The sequence below is a fragment of the Trichoplusia ni genome, unplaced genomic scaffold (assembly GCF_003590095.1).
Source record: "Trichoplusia ni isolate ovarian cell line Hi5 unplaced genomic scaffold, tn1 tig00003998, whole genome shotgun sequence".
NCBI classification, from domain to species: domain Eukaryota; kingdom Metazoa; phylum Arthropoda; class Insecta; order Lepidoptera; family Noctuidae; genus Trichoplusia; species Trichoplusia ni.
The window spans coordinates 212-18057 of NW_020800488.1; the positions used below are offsets into that span (position 1 = coordinate 212).

A 17846-nucleotide genomic window follows, 5' to 3' on the forward strand; every position below is an offset into this window, starting at 1 on the left:
TCAGAAAGCTGTTGTTATCTCGTTCCTTTTGTGACTTTTTGGAACATTAAGGTAGGAAATTCGAAAAGTAACTCTGAGCTTGCAACTTATTATGAAAACTTGACGTTTTTTAAGTCATATGAATTAAATTCTTTATGAAGGATCTTCACTGAAGATCGTGAAAGCCGAGAAATATATTTTTACAAAATATGGTTATAAGGGGTAAAACGAGCAAAACTTGTTAAATCTATGTTATACGCAGAAGAAGTTGCGGATATAACGGCTAGTTATTCCATGTCATGTCATACGAAACAGAATAAAGCCTCGTCAAACATTTTTAGCTTTACCTAAATTTTTTGGGTCATGGTTGGTTTGTTACCCAACAACATTAAAATATACAAAAAGAATTATGAAATTGATTTATTTATTTTTAAATAATATCTTATAGTAAAAAAAATATAAAAAATTCAATGCATTACAAAATTTAATATATTAATTACAATACATTTATAAATATCATCTAGGGATCGAGTCCTGGCTGGCTTATTAAGTTACCAATTCTTCTTTGCCGGTGTTTCCTGACGTGCCCCTTTTGTACAGGTTGGTTATTCGTTAATTTATCTTCTGTTTCTTCTTCGGCACTTTTCTCTTTACTCTCGGCTTTCATCACGTCCATCTCCTTCTCTTTCTCCCACTCCCTCACTTTGTCCCTCTCCCTCTCTTTTTCCCTTTCTCTTTCCCTTCCTCTCTCCCTCTCTTTATCCCTCTCCCTGTCCTTCTCCCTCTCCCTGTCTTTCTCCCTCTCCCTGTCCTTCTCCCTCTCCCTTTCCCTCTCTTTCTCTCTTACCTCAGTCTTGGTGGTTTCCTCTACACTTTTCTGAACAACTTCTAAAACGTTATTGTCTTCATTCTTTACCTCTTCCTCAACTCTCATATCATTTTTGGGTCCTAACCAGTCCTTCGCTTCATTGTTAGATATCTGCTTTTCAAATATCACATAGCCGTCTTTAGTTACATACTGCAGAATTGGAGTTAGTAAATCTTTCTTTTTGTCCGATTTGTGACTTTTGGACTTATGATGTCTATTAAACCTTCTTGTTGGTCTCCGTTTGCCTGACTTTTTATGACCTTGCCACCAGCCGTGTTTCATCAGAACCGTGACCATGTCCGTGTCCGCGGTCAGATGAATCTCCAGACGAGTCGTCATCAGAGCTTTCGTCGTCGTCGTCGGAATCATGAGATTTCTTTTTCTTCTTCTTTTTCTTTGTCTTCGGTTTATCCTTTTTATGTGGCGATTCAGTTGGCGGCCTTTTAAATGAATGGTCTGGCGAATAAAATGGCATGACTATTACTGGTAGCTTATGTGAGGGCCCGCCTACCATAGGCATTGGCATAGGCATAGGTCCCCCCACGGGTGGCAACACTGGCATGGGTGGGCCCATGGGACCTCCCATGCCTGGAGGCATTGGCATCTGGCCTGGCATTCCTGGGAAAGGTGGTATTGGAATCGGAATAGGATTGGGTTGCTTATTTGGTGGTGGACTTTGGTAGTACGGTGGCATCGTGCCAAACGGTTGCTGCATTCCGGGGTATTGGCCTGGGTTTTGATTTGAGTCCGAGTTTCCTGGCATTCTGCAATGCATGGGCAGATTTTGGGGAAAATACTGAAGATTCGTAGGACATAATGGTAGATCAGCTTCTTTTGCCCATGTTAACGATAATCCTAAAAGTAATAGCCAACGATGTATTAATGTCTTCATTTCGATCTGAAACAAAGAAATAACATTTAATTAAAATAATTAGGAATATAGAATATAAATAAATTGAACTTCAATGAATACAGTACGTACGAGAGTAACGTGCTCAAGTCCATCGGTCGGAGCTGCCTTGTTCACATTCGGGGTGTCAATGTGTCCCTAGCAGTGGTGCAGGGCCTTTTGTAAACCTGTCGAAAACAGGTGTTGGCTACAAAAACAATAGAATCGTGAACCTATAGCATGAGAAAGCTGACGTTTGCGTAATTCCTTCACAATAGCTCTTATGCATTGCCATTGATTTTAACACGTCTCTAACAGAAAACATGATTATTCAATTTCCATTTGCAGTACATTGTTTTTGCTTTCTTTGTTTACAACAGAACTGGTGCGGTCATAATAGTCCGTTATCATTGTTGAACTGAGAAGACAATGAAATAACCCGACAAACTCAAAGTCAGTAAAATCATGTTTAGGATAAAGGTGGAAAAAAGATAGTCCTTTAGTAGTAACGTCACAGATCCGTATAGTTAGATCTACACAAAGGATTCATATGGACCTTAACCAATCACAGACACATTAAAAAGATGATTTTCTAAAGGAAGAGAATAAGGGATGATAAAAGATGTTTCCATAGAGACGTGTCCTTTAAAAACTCTCAATAAGATATTATTGAATTGGGGTTTTCTTGGGTTGAACAAAGTAAACATTTTACACAAACATTAAAATAGTAAACAAACTAAAGCAATAATGTCCCTCATGGTTTCTCAAATTATTAACTTACAATTATTAAGTGTTCAGGTTTCTTAATGCATCTGCCTCTTTTCTTACCCGGTTAGAGAGGGTACTTTATTGGCGTATTGTATGTTATGTAATATTGTTTGAAAGTTTTTCAGCAAACCATTGTGCGGTAACGTTATGGTAGCACTATTTATTGCCTAAAAAATCGAATTTCTTTACAATCGACTACCATATTTGAAGCGTATAACTGTTTCTCTGTTGATAATGTAGCAGCTTATTAAGGTATGTGTGTTTAATATTACAAGTAAGCTTTATTCAAAAAGACTGATTGAGCAAGCTTTATTCAATAATACAGCAATTAGCTTTAAATTGTAAATGGAGGTATATTTGTCAACCATTACATTTTAATTTTAATATTTCCAGATGATGCTCCACGTTTTTGTTCTCTCGCTATTCCTGCATCTAATAGCAGCAATAACTTCCCAGTATGCGCCGCCTCCCCCGTTCCCATTCTACCATCAAGGACAGCCGCAGATGCAATCCATGCCCATGATGCAGATGCCAGGAGGACCGCCAGGCATGCCACCCGGCATGCCACCTGGTATGCCGCCCGGCATGCCACCTGGTATGCCGATGCCCAACGGCGCCCAGATGATGCAGATGGCTAACATGATGCCGCCCATGATGCCGCATATGCCGCGCCTGCCGGGGATGCCCCCGCCGATGCCACCACCGATGCATCTGCCTATGAATGGCGGCAGACTGCCGATGGTGGTCATGCCTCACTATTCCAAAAAAGCGGATAAAAAACCTCGGAAGAAGTCGAGAAAGAATAAACGCAAACGCATCAAAATGGATTCTTCATCCAGCGAAGATTCATGCTCAGAGAGCGTCGAGTTCCGCTCGAGAAATAACTTGAAGCCATCAAAGAAGAGAAGAGAGGTTCTCACCCCTGTCGTCTCGTACGTGACAAAAGACGGGTATGTGGTGTACCAGAAGAAGATAAAGAAGGACAAGGCCAAAGACTGGCTGGAGCTGACGAAGGGCGAAAGTGCAGAGTTAAAGGATAAAGTTAAGGTAAAGAAACGTGAAGAATGATAGATGATATTGTTTTTGTATGTTTTTGTTACTGTACATTTTAATTGAAACATGATTATTAAATAAAACTTTTAAGGACTAACTGTCTCATTTGCTTTCGTGTACTACCTACTCACTTTTGTCATTTTCTAAACATTTGAACATAATATGTGATAATATGTATAAAGGCAGGACGCTTATGATATATTATGGCGAGTGTCTCTAATCATTAAGAGTTTAAGTCAGTTAGTTATGCTTATCATCCCGTAAGAACTCTGAAGTGTTAAACACACCCTTGAAACATTCTCAGACAAGCTGGTTTCCTCAGGACGCCCTATTCACCGTTTTCATAAGTTTAAATTGCTTTGTGAAACGCACATTAAGTCGAAAAGACAGTGCGTGTGGGGAATCGCACCTACTGGTCATAACACTAGACTTTAATAGCTACAAACATTCCCAGCTTACCAATATTGTGATATTTAGCTTCATGAGTTAGCTATGTCTAGAAAGTGGTATTTTCATTATACTCTATTATTTAGCCCTGGGAATTAGCTAAATACCTAAATCCAGTTAATCGACAAACCCCACGTTTTGTTCAATGATTAAGTAAGACTCAAGCCTTTGTGAACCGACATCGGCGTTGAACACTTGAAACAATGCGTCGCTTTATATAACAAGTATAACACCAGTAATGTACAAAATGCTTGCACAGCTTGCCTACGCTGCACTACCGAGTGGTGCTTGAAAAAGTAAGTCATTTTAGCTGACATTTTAAGTTTATATCGAAAAAATTCTAAAATTCTAAATAGGTAACCATTGGGTTGTATATTGTGGGTTTGTGTCACTGACAAATAACATGGCTTTCTTTTTATAAAATATATCAAAATCAGTTCAGTAGTTTTTTAGATTACTCCCTACAACAGTAGAAGCTGACCTTCTTTAAATATTAGTAGGTCTTTTATAATTACCTACACCACTATAAAGCATCTTTCAGTAAGACGCTACATCGTTAGCGCCTCACACTATACGCTAGCTATGATCAGTATGTGCCGCAAATTGCTATGTCATTTTTATCGGTAACGATTTGATTTTAAACCTGTTTTCCTTGATGTAGTAGGTTATATCAATGAAGTAGTTTACCACGACCAGAATTTGACTTTTATTAAATTGCAGGTACATCACAAAACGAGCATCGTTTTATTTCAAGGAAACAAAGAAGGAATTAGAAATGAAGAGAATCGAAACTATCCAGATCTCAGTAAGTAGGTAACCCAAAAATATGTCTTAATTTTTATCTGCTCAATTCTTACCCCATTTTTTTGTGTTTTCCAGAAGTTTTGGCTAAGGATGCTTGTATTTTTACCAATAATGATGATGGCAGCTCTCAGAGTCTACAAGAACTGTGATAGATGTCAGGTGCCGGATGAATTAACTCGACCTCGGCAATACTGGCCCTGGCTACCAGGATATAAGAGCGACCAGCCTGGATATATCTGGCCTCTATACTTCACTGGATGATACTAATAAGACTGAAGGGGACAAAAATACAGCAAGAATTATTAAAGGATGGAACATTTGAAAGAAGAATTAATAATGTTATTACATGTTGTGAAGTATTAAATTAGATATATTTATTTACATCATGACTATTTTAATCAAATAATTTGTTTTATTTATGTATACTTGATATTGTAGGCTTAAAATTAATATTCCCAGTACTCTTGCAACCATCACGCCTAACTTTTGCCATGAATTTTATTTTGTTATCACCCGTTGCATCCAAACTTTCATTTTCAAGATTCTATCTCCATTTATTTTTTTACTGATATAATAATATCTTGAGAAGCAGAATTTCGAACTTTGTAGGCAGGTATTTACTTGGTGATTTTTTGAGCGTCGTCGTCGCAAAATTTGCTACTATTTTCATAACCAATGCAATTACTGATTATTTACTTTAAGCTAATGATAATAAACATTTTTACTTATTTTATTTTTTTGTTGTAAAGTTCCGTGAACAATATATTCCCAATAATCAATAGATATCATTAGAATGTTGTAGTCATTTGATACTTTGCTACATTTATTTATTTACTTTAACCACTTACAACTGTTCTATCATTACAGGACAATACCTCAAGTAATAGTATAGTTACATTATTATTACTTAAAACTAATTAACAATATAGTAACATTTACTATCTATGAACACTTTGAGCCTTTTTACGAATAATTTATCATTTAAGTCTATTATTGGTTTTGGTATCTTATTGTAAACAATTGAGAAGGCTGTGCTGTCCCAAGAGCTCACAAATTAAAATATCTTCTTGAGCACTGAAGACTTACACTCTACAGATAGCCTTTATTCGTCTCCCATAAATAAATAGCGACATCTTATTGACACGACGTTTTGGTTGTCGATGGTACTGTTTCGATCAATTTGGAGCAGCTCTAGCGTACAATTGTCAAATTTTAAACTGACGTTATCAACCGTAATGACAGTTTGGTCAACACGGCAATGTCAAGTGTCAGTCGCGTGATAAGACGTGGTGTTACGGGTATCGCTCTATAATTTTTTATTCAAATACCGGTTTCCTTTTCACGTATAAATGTCTAAAAATGCTATTGACTGTAAAATATGTATCTAGGTTGTGTTGTGCAAATTCTGTGGGTGATTAACAGTGCATTGTGACGTGATTTTGCGACTATGTCGCGGTAAAGGTTTAGCAGATTTAAGACAAAAATAAAGGCTTCTTGTTTTTTAAAAATGGGTGATACGGTGAACAAGGACTGGAAGCAGAGCGTCGGTTTCCCGATCAACTACGAATCGGGGAGTTCCGATGATGATTTGTAAGTGATAATTTAATTATTAACTGTTTTTGCGTCGTTATTGCTTTCAACTATAGAGATAGTGGTAAGAAACTGGTGTTGTTTTGGACTTCGTTCCTTATAATGCTTGATAACTTACAAAGGATTAACTGGAACCTTTTGTAGTAGATTAAAAATCTGAAAAACGTGAAGCTAGAAGTTCTAAATACAAAATAATTTTCGTATTGTATTTAAAGAGGTAGGTGTAATAGGTAAGTATAGGATTACCACTCTGTAGTATCTTATAGTATATAATATTGCAGTAGTATGGGTTTCTTGTAAAGGGCAAGTCAAGGATTAATGTAGTAGTCTGCAAAATAAAACATTTCTCAATATTTAGACAATAAGTTTCAATATTGAATTAGCCTGGTATTAAAACCTGCAAATCATTTCAGAACATAAAGCCAAGAAAGAGAAGTTCAGGCTGGAGAACTTCATGCTCAGAAGACTTAATTTACTGACATTAGTATAGACTTTCAATGAAAAAAAAGAGATGACCCTTGTTATGCCATTTATAAACACCACAATGAGCAAATGCCTATCTGATTTCAACCCAGTTAACTGGGCAACACAATACTCTTTAGAAAAACTAGTGCCTCCGTAAATAAACACACATTTTCTATTGAAAGTTGTGCCCTCTCTTTTCCACACTTCCACGTTAAAAAAAAGTGGTAGGGCTTTGTCTACAAGTAAAAAAAAACTAAGATTATATTTTGATACTGATCTGATATCCATCTATAAGATATTATTTGTTTTCCTATAATACCATATGGCTATCGGAAAATCATTGATATATGCAAGACTGCTATACAAATAAGGATCTATGCTAATCTGTTCAAAGTTATACTAAGTTAATTAGTATTTGTGTATAATTAACTCTACAAACATGTTGTAACATATCTTCATGCTGAAGTTAAAGATATTATACATTCTTTAGATTATTGCTTACAAATTGTTACACTATCTCTGATAATATGATAATGATTTCTTATAATAATTGTATGTGTTGAACTCAATACTTAGCTAGTGTGGTCTCAGCTTATGGATCAACGGATAGAGTTTTGAAATATAATACTGTTCTGTACTCATTCATACATTTGGATGTTTACCCAGAAACTACACCAGAATGACTAAAAGAAATTAAAGGAACCTTAACATTAGTTTGGTAATATTTCTCACTCCAAGTTTCATCAACATTTTTTTTTCATAATGTTCCTGCTTACTCAAAATTTTAATTATGCATTCAGTTTCAAATTACACAGAGAATGTGTTCATTAAATGGCTGTTAACATAATTAATTGTTCATTGTAATAGCACTTAACATTGCGCACTATATTTCACGGACATGAATGCTTGTAAACCACAGATTAAGTTATCATGGCATGCCAATCACTGTTATCACGTTATTACCTACTCGTGTGATTCACATTACTTATATATCAAATGAATGCAAACAGAGTGTGTTGACGTGCGCTCGCAGAAGATAAATTCTATGAAGTTTATTTTTGGATTTTTTTATAATGTTGTGAGTTTGGAAAAGTTTTTATTTGCACTGTCACTTAGGCACAATTTAAAATGCACATTTTTTTAATAAGATAAATGTTTGTGTAATGCCTAATTTTTTATCATTAGATTAAATGTTGCTAAATCATGGCTTTAATGTTTAATCAAAAAAACCTAAAATTTCCCAAATAGCAAAATTTATATAAACATTTTAAGCAAGTTGTGTGGATTACACTTCCTTATTTTTAGCTAATCAGGTAAGTCTTTTAAATGTCAGGAAACCTAAAAGTAAAAAAAAACTTTATTTATTTTAAATGGCCTAACCTACACCAAGTCTGGGAACTCCTGTAGTAAGTGTTCTGAAGTGTTATGAGAGCTTATAAATGCGTGTAATTTGTATATATATTATTTGACTTACCTTACTTCTACTTATAACCAATTTCCAAATCTAACTACACCCGGGGAACATGTTATGACAAGTTCACAGTTTGTTACAGCATTCAGGTAACTTGCTGCTGCTTGTCACAAATATTTCTATCCTCCAGTAAACATATTTTTTGCATCTGTAGAAGATATTATTATGCATATCGCTTGTTAACAATAATGGTTTTAAACACATATTAGGTTTTGTAGCAGCAGCTATCAAATTGGCCTGAACAATATCAGAGTTTTCATTCAAGATCTTGTGAGGCTCTTTCTTCTTGATTCCATCATCATCAGCCTTAAATGACCCACTGTGGGCATAGGCCAGTTAGGCCACCTTTTGTTAATGCAATTCTCCCTGGCATTGCCATAAGTACAAGTTGTAACAAGTTTTTTATTACTTCTTCTCGAAACTTCCCGTTTTTAGATGTACATCATGATGATGCTCATTTCACAGAAATGTCACTGGAATCTAATCTTAATGGAATTGTCATGTTTTAAGTTTCCTAAAATTTTTGATGTTTTGAAGGTTGCACTGCTGTTTCATCATTACTGTTTAATTTTATATTATATCCTGTTTCTTTTGTGCAATAATGCACAACATTGTAGTTATTCCATACATCATTTGTGGTTTAAGTGCATTGATTGTTCCATATCCCTCTTGTTGTAGTACCTATGTTTTTTTTATGTTGAAAGGACACCCATATTTAAGACAAAACAAGTTATTCCATAGAAGACAAAATAGTTCTTCAGTGATAAATATGACAGAATTTAATGAATAGGTAGTATTGGGTAGTATTGTTTTGAGTCATAAAATGTTCATAAAACGTCCTAGCAGACTGTTATGACAAATTAACAATGTTAATGATTAGTTGCATAAGAAAACAACAATTTATAGGTTTGTACTTACAAATTATTCAAAGAGTCTAGCATCACCTCCTTAAATATTGCGGTGGTGGAAATGAAGTCTTTATTCGATTCTCGAGTCAGTCCTGAAATACTGCTATCGAAACAAAGCAAAATTGAGCGAATAAGTATCGATAATTAGCGTAGTAAGCGAAGGTAGTACCAAAACATGCTACTGTTCGAAGAAGTCAGGGTGTCTTTGTGCATGTGACTTGAGTGCTTGGACTAAATTCCTTAGTGCGGGAGTCGTATAATCCCATTTCGAAAAAAGCCCTCGATTCTGTCCGATAAAAAGCCTATCAATAAACAAGCCAGGGTTAATTTTAGTATTAAGGTACTTTAGTTTTTATTAGTAGATACATTAATAAATTTTATTATAGTCAAATTAAAATTGATAAAAATGTTAAATACTGACCTGTTTTGTTGTTCAATGATTAGTAATCCGGAGTTACTTAATTGATAAATTAATTAAGCCATGAATTCTTACTGTTATTATAAGTGATTGCTTTTATAATTATTGACTGTAATTTCGTCATATTAATAATTGCACTTTGAACTTTCGGCATAAAATCATTTTCAGAGAATCAAGCAGAATCAAAATTGATGAAATAAGAAGGGACATATAGATTTTATTAAGTTGATGAAACGGGGCTGGTAGTGGTGAAGCCGGGAAGCACCTTGGTTTATCGAAATTAAACCAAATGTTATACGAAGTCAATCAAACCAGTAGAGGCTGTAATTAACGTATTCAAACAATTTAAGTAGCGAACTCTTCGGTTTTAGAATTTTAATAGGTATAAGTAGCTAAAACAGTCAGATATTAAAAAACGTAGCTTAAAAAAATACATATTAACAAACCAGTTCAACAAAAGCTTAAAAACTTTCCAATCCAAATTAAAGGGGACTTACAAGAGGAGTATAAAATCTGTACTTATGTGGTCGTGTCGCCGGGGAACACCCTGTGTCCAATCGGTCGAGCTTCCGCTGCTGTGAGGGGCATATTAAATGTATAATGACGTACGAATGGTCAGCAACGATACTCGGTAAACAAACGTAGATTTACTTACTTATATGTATAATATGTACTTGGTGTAATTTGGTGAATTGTAATTGGTGTCCAGCAATTTAACTGTCAAATTCTAAGCATCCAGAAAATTAACGGGCTTTTTGATTTAAAAAGACATTTTTGATGGAATTTCACGATACATTGTCACTTCAATACGCTTAACGACTCCAACACTCATCGGCCTAGCCTTTTTCCAACTATTTTGGGGACGTCTACCAGTCCAACCGGTTTCAGCTAAGTACCAGTGTTTTACAAGGAGCTACTACCTATCTGACCTCCTCAACCCAGTTACTTGGGCAACACGACAATCCTTGGTTAGACTTGCTGTCAGACTTTTCAAGCTTCTGACTACCTGTACGACTGTCAAAGATGCAGGAATAACAGCCGGGACCCACAATTTAACGTGCCTTTCGAAACACGGAGGAACTCGCTATGACAAAGATGGTCACCCATGTACGGACCAACCGCGTCAAGCATAGCTTAACCTGTGATCGAATCACTTATGCGGTTATAGCTTAGCGACGACTCCCACACTAAGGAATTTAATCCTCGTATCGCGGGAGGTTTCACAAACGAAAGTCACAAAGACATCCAGTCTCAGAACAAACTTTCGTGGATCACACACACGCTTGTCCCACGCGGGGATCGAATCCATCACACACATAAATAGGGATGATGACTGGGTATAAAAACAAAAAAATCTCATTAGTCCCTCAGTTAGATAATTGAAAAGTATGAGACACGTATTTTTTCCTTTTTCAGAAAAACTAGAATTGACAAAGTTTTACTGCTTTAAAGTTTAAGAGAGGGGGATTGTGACGTAACGATAGAGTAAAATTTATACTCAATCGTGACGTCACGCGTAAGTTTCATTCACTGTAATTTGGTCAATTTATGTTTGCGGGTCAAATTAAAAAATACGTATCCATTATTATACAAAACACTACAAGACAGACACTGCAAAAAAAATTTGTCATCATCCCTATTGAAGCTGGGACCTAACTGTAACTTGACTAGAGGCTTTGGCTACTTGGTCTACCACATTCAACTAAGTTGTATTTGGCTGAATTCAGGAGTGATCTAAATCTGTATTAAGACGTGCTCATGCAGTTAAGTTGCTGACTGTACTGACATATGTCGTCTGGTGTCAGCTGAGACGATTAATTTTGGTTTTGCCTTGTGACGTCGGTAAACCTGTTTTAATCGTCAATAAAGGACATTTATTTTAGTATGTAGTCAAGTAGTGGAATTGGGACTTACTTGCGTTAGCAAGTTAGTATATAAGCCATTACATTAGCCTAAATAGTAACTTTGATTGCTTTCTATTGTAGTATGAAATACTGAGAAAGGTCAATAGAGTTCCTTGCATCCTTAATTAACATTTTAGGAAGGTATTAAGAGCTAAAACGATGTTAGAACTTTTTTTGCGGTACACTTTAATTGCGCCAACTTGGATGGTTTAGAGTGAATCTTAGTTCCAAGTACGTCAATTAAACTTCCAATTTGTTTTGTTATACTTGCACTTTTACGAATTGTTCACCATGAGTCAATGGCATCTCCATTGTCAAACACCATGTTCCTTTGCTTCTTCACATCCCCATCTGCAACTGTACTCAAAGAAGCACGCATTACATTAACTACCCTGTTTCAAATTCTTCCATAATTCGATTCCATCAAAAGGTTGTCTGGAACAGATTGCTTTTTAGCGATAACACCGCCTTTTGTACTCATCATATTTGTTTGTGTTGACCTAAATTGGTTTTCCTTATGGTGTACAATAAAGAGTATTTATTTATTTATTTATTTATTTAATTATCACACTAATCTACCATTACAGGTTACTTAACCTGATGCGGTAGCTAGGACTAAACAAAGGTCTAAGTATTTATGTGAACTAGGGTTTCAAAGATTTATTCTATCTATCTATCATTTTATCTTGTCATTAGAAGAAATTCACAGTCCCAGTTGGGTTCCAAAGTAAAATTATCCCTATATTATTTTGCCGAATTTCGAATACATCAACAAACGTTATTACATACGGAAGTAATTCCTCGGTCGTTAGAAATAAACTGGTGTTATTATATTAATGTGTGTCGCACCGTCGGCCTGTATGAACAAATTGTTAATTCATTACCGTAATGACCGACACACGGTTACGCAAGTCTCAAAGTAACACGCGGACGTTTTACAAATATAGATATAGTTGGTACAATTTTAGTAAGTAATTGATTATTGACCAGTCTGTCAATTTTTACCTACCTATTATAATTAAGTTTTGTGTACAAATGATTCTGTAGCTGCATGTGTTTTCAGCTTGCATAACATCTATTCTCTGTCAAAGAGCTTTTCGTTTTATTTCAAATTGATTTAATTGTAATTAATGCGCTAAATAGTCTCCCTTCACCGTCTAGATCAGAAATTGTCTTATGAGGTATGGTAGCAGACTTGTGAACTCTGCCATGTCTTGATATGTTTTCTATTCCTTTACGTGTAACCCTTATTTATGGTATTTTTATAAAATACCACTTGAAAAGATTGTCATTATCCCGTCTTCATTATAAATCCCGCTGTACGTGAATAACTCAAACACATAATTGCATTTTCCCCGATGTAAAGAGAGGGGCGTTGTGAGTTCGACGTGTCTGACCGTCTGTCTGTCGCGTGTTTGATGAAAGTTTTTACGGTCGGGGATTTTTATTCTGCTTACATAGAAGTAGGTTTTATGAATATTATTTAATAGAATATAAATTTCGGTAAAACAAACGTTTCGATAAAACTAAATAAGAGGAGCTTCTGATTGATTGTAAAGCGACGCTGGCATGAAAACAAAACCATTGTGGCAGACGTCCCCGAGCGTTGGTTTTTCGCTTAGTTTATCATCCGACAGTTTATCATTACATTAGTAAACACTATTAAAAACACAAAATACCTCGACATGATATTTATAAACCGAAATTATTTTGTTTTCGCGTACGACTATCATTAACCTCTGACGTCGAAAAAACCAAGGTCAGAAATAATGAGTACAAAAAAAACTACTTATTGTTTTCGCATCGTCAGCGGACAGCCGCCATTTTGGCATGCACAGGTTTGTATGAGTTGTAGATACGTAGATATTATCGTTTGTGAATGAAGCATAGCGGCTAGCCGTGTATCTATCTAACTTAGATTTCATACTCGTACATCGGCTGCGTTAAATACCAGATAAGATAAGATAAACAGTTATTCAAAATAGCTCCGAATTCGTTTATATAATTTTATTCGTATTTTTGTTGTCTGAATTTCAATAGAAGCTGATCTGAGGTGTTCGGATAGTTCTTCTCAGGACAGGTTTTCTAGATTCGACTCCGAATTTGAAAAGAAAATTAGTTATCCATTACATTTATGACCGTACCAAGTGTACCAACGTACATAAACCTCAAATATTATTTTTATTTGTTGTTGCGTGTTGCCTCTTTATCATTTGTGATTTTCAACTATTTAACTGTTAGGGTTCATGACATACTGCGTAGTGACATATAGATAAACATGGAGACATGAGACAGCGGAGCCTTACTGATAGGGTTCGTCACGATATATCCTACACACCAAATAAATATTGTAGTCTTACGTTCTGAAGCAAATGATTTTCGTCACAATACAACAAGTTATAACTAATTCCATGCAAAAATCAGGTCGTTGTACATATGTCTATCCGGACAGGTTTGTCATTAGCATGTGTGGGTCATTCTTGTTAGGAATATTGATTTGTCCTGCATACATCAAAAAATTATGTTCTACTTCTCTTCTTCCTTCTCAAACTTTTAGCTTAAAAATAATACATTAAACGTGTAATAAGTTTGTTTGTTTACCTCACCAGAGCTCAGAAATTACGCCATTACGATAATCCAATATTAAAAAAAAAATCAAAAACAGCACAGACAGAACAAAAACATTATTTCGTCAATGAAGCGATAACATAGACATAGAATATCCACTATCAGTATCCACTTACCACCATTATCTTTCGGCAAACATTACGTTTGTCTCGCATAACTTAATCCTGGCCATATAGTTTATCAGCTCGACGCATCCGCGACGCCACTCCAGCTTGCACGTCATTCAGTCATTCGGAGACTGTTGCCAGGCGACCTAGTACACCTAGTGCCATAGAAAGTCTCCCACACGTTACTTGGAAAACTCGGAATACCCCGCCAGCATTCTCGCTGTTGATAAATAAACACAGTTTTATTTACTGAGAGTGTTCACTTTGTAACGAATGCCAAGTAATTTGTTACACGTGTTTTTGGGAACTTTTGGATATATTTTTAGATTTTTGTAACATCTGATCGGGTTTACAGATTATACTAATGTTTGTAGTTATTTTGAGAGATGATTATTTTGTTATAGCGAATGTGTGCAGTTAGACAACATCATATTGATTAATGAGACTAGTATAGTAGGCATTCACCGTCATCATTATCATCTATAGATTTTTTCCTCCCACTGCTGGGCACAGGCCACCCCTTTCTCGTGCCTATGTCTACGGTCCTCTGCCAGCCTCATCCAGACTCGACCCGAGACCTTTACTTCATCGATTCATCTTGGACCCTGACGCTTCTTTTGCCTTGTCTTGGCCACCATGCTGTCACCGATAGTAGGCATGGCCTTTTAATTTATGTTAATGACTATTCGTCATATGGCATGAAAACTAAAGTCTTCGCAAATCTGGAGCTAGTGTCGCCTAGCGTCCGAAAACCGTAATACTACAGACCTCATAATATAATAGACACGGCATCAAGTTTTTTCCTTAAGTACATATTACTAACGATTTACAAAGTTTTTTTTGCGATAATTTGAAGTATCAAGATGTGTTATGTAATGGCATTGCGATGTTTTCCTTATCAACCGACATAAAGAGGAAGAAGTTCTTAAGTCTGTGTTTTTGTGTAAATGTGTAATATTGCTGAATACAATTTAGTTATAATGTTGTTATCAAGATTAGACCAAGAACTTCATAGATATGCACCTAAATTAATCATCATCGGCCTAGCCTTTTCCCAACTATGTTGGGGTCGGCTTCCAGTCTAACCGGATTCAGCTGTGTACCAGTGTTTTACAAGGAGCGACTGCCTATCTGACCTCCTTCTAAATCCTTGTTTATATTCCGTACTTCAAATATTGTCATGACTGAGTGGTTAAGTTCATCACGCCAAACCCAGTCGCGGGTTCGATCCCCGCCTAGGATAAACATTTGTGTGATCCAAAAGTGCTTGTCCTGAGTCTGGCTGCCCTTGTGCATGTATGTGACTTGAACGTTTGTGAACCCCACCGCAATAAAAGGATAAAATTCTTTAATGCGTGAGTCGTTTTATGTAAAAAAAGCAAAGAATATGTAAAATCATTTGAATTATCCCGTTCAATAAATTGAACGTCAATAAAAAATAAAACGTCTACAAACACGGGCTTTAGATAGGTACATAAACGCATAATATAAGTAATTAACTAGTATTAAGCGAGTAATGCGTTAATAAATATCGTTATCGGGGTATCATAACCTAGTGCGTGATAGTGCGATAATCATCTGGCAAGGTCGGGGTGGAGGGCTGACCTTACTGGAGTCGATACACTTGGTACAGGGTCAAAGGGTCTACCGGAGCGTGCAATATTGTGTTTAGTAAGCATCCTCCGAGTTATAGTTATTCATGTTTTTTACCAAAAATACCCGAAGAATAAGTATTCTATTCTTAATATTACAAATAAATGGGTTTTTGTATTTGTATAGACTGTGTGCCTCGGAAATACGACTAGGGAGGTTTATGTACTTTTTAGATGTACTCGCTGCAATCTTTGTACTGTATTTTGTTCCATTCACATCATTAGAGACTTCCGCCATACAGGTTTATAGAGGCTCATTAACAAAGGTGTAATCAAAGTTTGTACGTCGGGACGTGTCTTAGATGTATTGTTTAAGATGTCTTAAATTGACAGAATTGGTATGTGTTGGAAGGTATCTCATGTAACTGTGTCTTGTCTTAGTACAAAGCATCGAACCAGCGTTTTGAAACCTTCGGCTAAGCTTCTAGTCACCTTGCTTTTCTTTTATTGAAAAGTAACAAACACACCGTAGAACACAATCATTACGAAACTTTCCCCTCTAAGCCTACCCAAAATTTTCGGGCCATTTGTTTGCCAGTAGTATTAAAATATGCATTATTGTAATTCCAGCGACGCCAAGGATGTGGTGTTCCGCAATCCGCGTCACTCGTCGAAATACCTGCTGGCGGACAGCGGGGACGGCTCCGAGGCGGACCTGCTCGGCACCACGCCGCCGCGCTCCAGGATCCGGGACAAGGAGAGGGGCAGACGGTGAGTCCATACATGTCAGAAAATGGTAATATTTAAAGAGATTTACATACGGCCCTGTAGTGCTTTGTTGACCCCCACCCATAGACATTGGCATCTACGCCGGGCGCGTAGCTTTGTTCTCTAAAGGTCATCTTTACTGGTCTCGCAATGTATCTGAACAATACGTCAGGTATGAACTTCCACCAAGTTCTATAGTAACACTTTTGCTGTTGTTAAAAAGAGATGCCGCTCTACGACCTGTAGTTTGGTGTCTCGCTTCTACAAACAACAGTTTTATGAGTTAAAATGTAGTTGCAAGCCTCATGATCCTTTATTCCGATTGAGAATGTATACTTATATATCGATGTTTTTTATCGTCATCTAATGTTTTAAATGGGATGGCTACTATACTAATTGATAGCAAAGTAGTAGGCTTTTAGATGTTACTGCTGCAATAAGACTCTTCCAAGCCACCGGGATGTCCGAATGGGTTATGGGAAAGAACATTTATTTATTTATTAAAGTTAGCCAACAATTGTTTACACATTACATTGACATTTATATAAGTACAGGTAAATTTTATGTGCAACAATTACTAACAGGCTAACACAGCATGCCCAATTAAATTTTACGGTTAAGTAGTTAATAGGTGTGTAGTCAATAAAAATCTGACTCTCCATTTTGCTCAACCCAAAGTGAGAGGAGTCATTTGATGATTTCCTATCCGAAATAATGGGAGAAACTCCCTATTTATACAGAAAAGATAACCCACACATTTCTGAATGCGCGCGTTTATCAAAGTAAAACAGACGCAGTTCGCAGTTCTCGTCGGCGATTTGTAAATATATTCGCACGATAAGTGTCTAATGTACGTCTGTTTGAGGCCTTGACCAAATGTTTTTATTAATGTGTCGTCGAACGATTGTTATGTTAATTGTTTTTAGACTTTGTAATGTTTGTCTTCCTAGTTTTTATGTAGTATCAGATATTTGATCGTGATGACTAATGCCTCAAAATGCATCCTGGACGTTAGCGTAGACATTTTTATTCCCAAAATTTAGGAGTCCATTACTCTGTCGCTGGTCGATGTAACTGAAGCATGTACCATGCAAGCGAGCCATGGAACTGGTCTTTTCAGTAAGCACGGGTGTAATCTCACTGTCCTAAATGGAGATAATATCGATAATGTATCCTATCCCAATTCA

The 17846-nt window shown here is 36.3% G+C and overlaps 3 protein-coding genes across 7 annotated transcripts in view; 1 reads left to right on the forward strand and 2 right to left on the reverse strand.

Moving 5' to 3' along the window:
• Window positions 1-445: 445 nt before the first annotated feature.
• LOC113508159 (putative uncharacterized protein DDB_G0271982) lies at window positions 446-913 on the reverse strand. The gene has a single exon (XM_026891119.1). It carries the CDS (start codon window positions 911-913, stop codon window positions 500-502), a length of 414 nt encoding a protein of 137 aa, XP_026746920.1. The 3' UTR covers window positions 446-499.
• Window positions 914-1100: 187 nt separating this feature from the next.
• On the reverse strand, window positions 1101-1892 carry LOC113508161 (proline-rich protein HaeIII subfamily 1-like). The gene is made up of 2 exons (XM_026891128.1): window positions 1830-1892; window positions 1101-1745 (listed from the first exon to the last, which is right to left on the reverse strand). The coding sequence occupies exon 2, from the start codon at window positions 1737-1739 to the stop codon at window positions 1101-1103; it is 639 nt and encodes a 212-aa protein (XP_026746929.1). The 5' UTR covers window positions 1740-1745; window positions 1830-1892.
• A 4153-nt stretch (window positions 1893-6045) lies between these two features.
• The window catches only part of LOC113508160, a 35790-nt gene continuing 23989 nt past the window's right edge, over window positions 6046-17846 (forward strand). For 4 of the 5 annotated variants that reach the window (XM_026891120.1, XM_026891125.1, XM_026891121.1 and 1 more), the window contains exons 1-2: window positions 6047-6398; window positions 16522-16662. In XM_026891120.1, coding sequence (XP_026746921.1) covers window positions 6316-6398; window positions 16522-16662 — 224 coding nt within the window. In that variant the 5' untranslated portion in view covers window positions 6047-6315. Of the gene's footprint in view, window positions 6399-16521; window positions 16663-17846 lie in introns of all 5 variants that reach the window. The other variant, XM_026891124.1, reaches the window with a different exon arrangement.

Excerpts from the sequence above, each read along its gene's own strand:
- LOC113508159 (XM_026891119.1), bottom strand. The coding sequence starts at position 913 with ATGAGAGTTGAGGAAGAGGTAAAGAATGAAGACAATAACGTTTTAGAA.
- LOC113508161 (XM_026891128.1), bottom strand. The coding sequence starts at position 1,739 with ATGAAGACATTAATACATCGTTGGCTATTACTTTTAGGATTATCGTTA.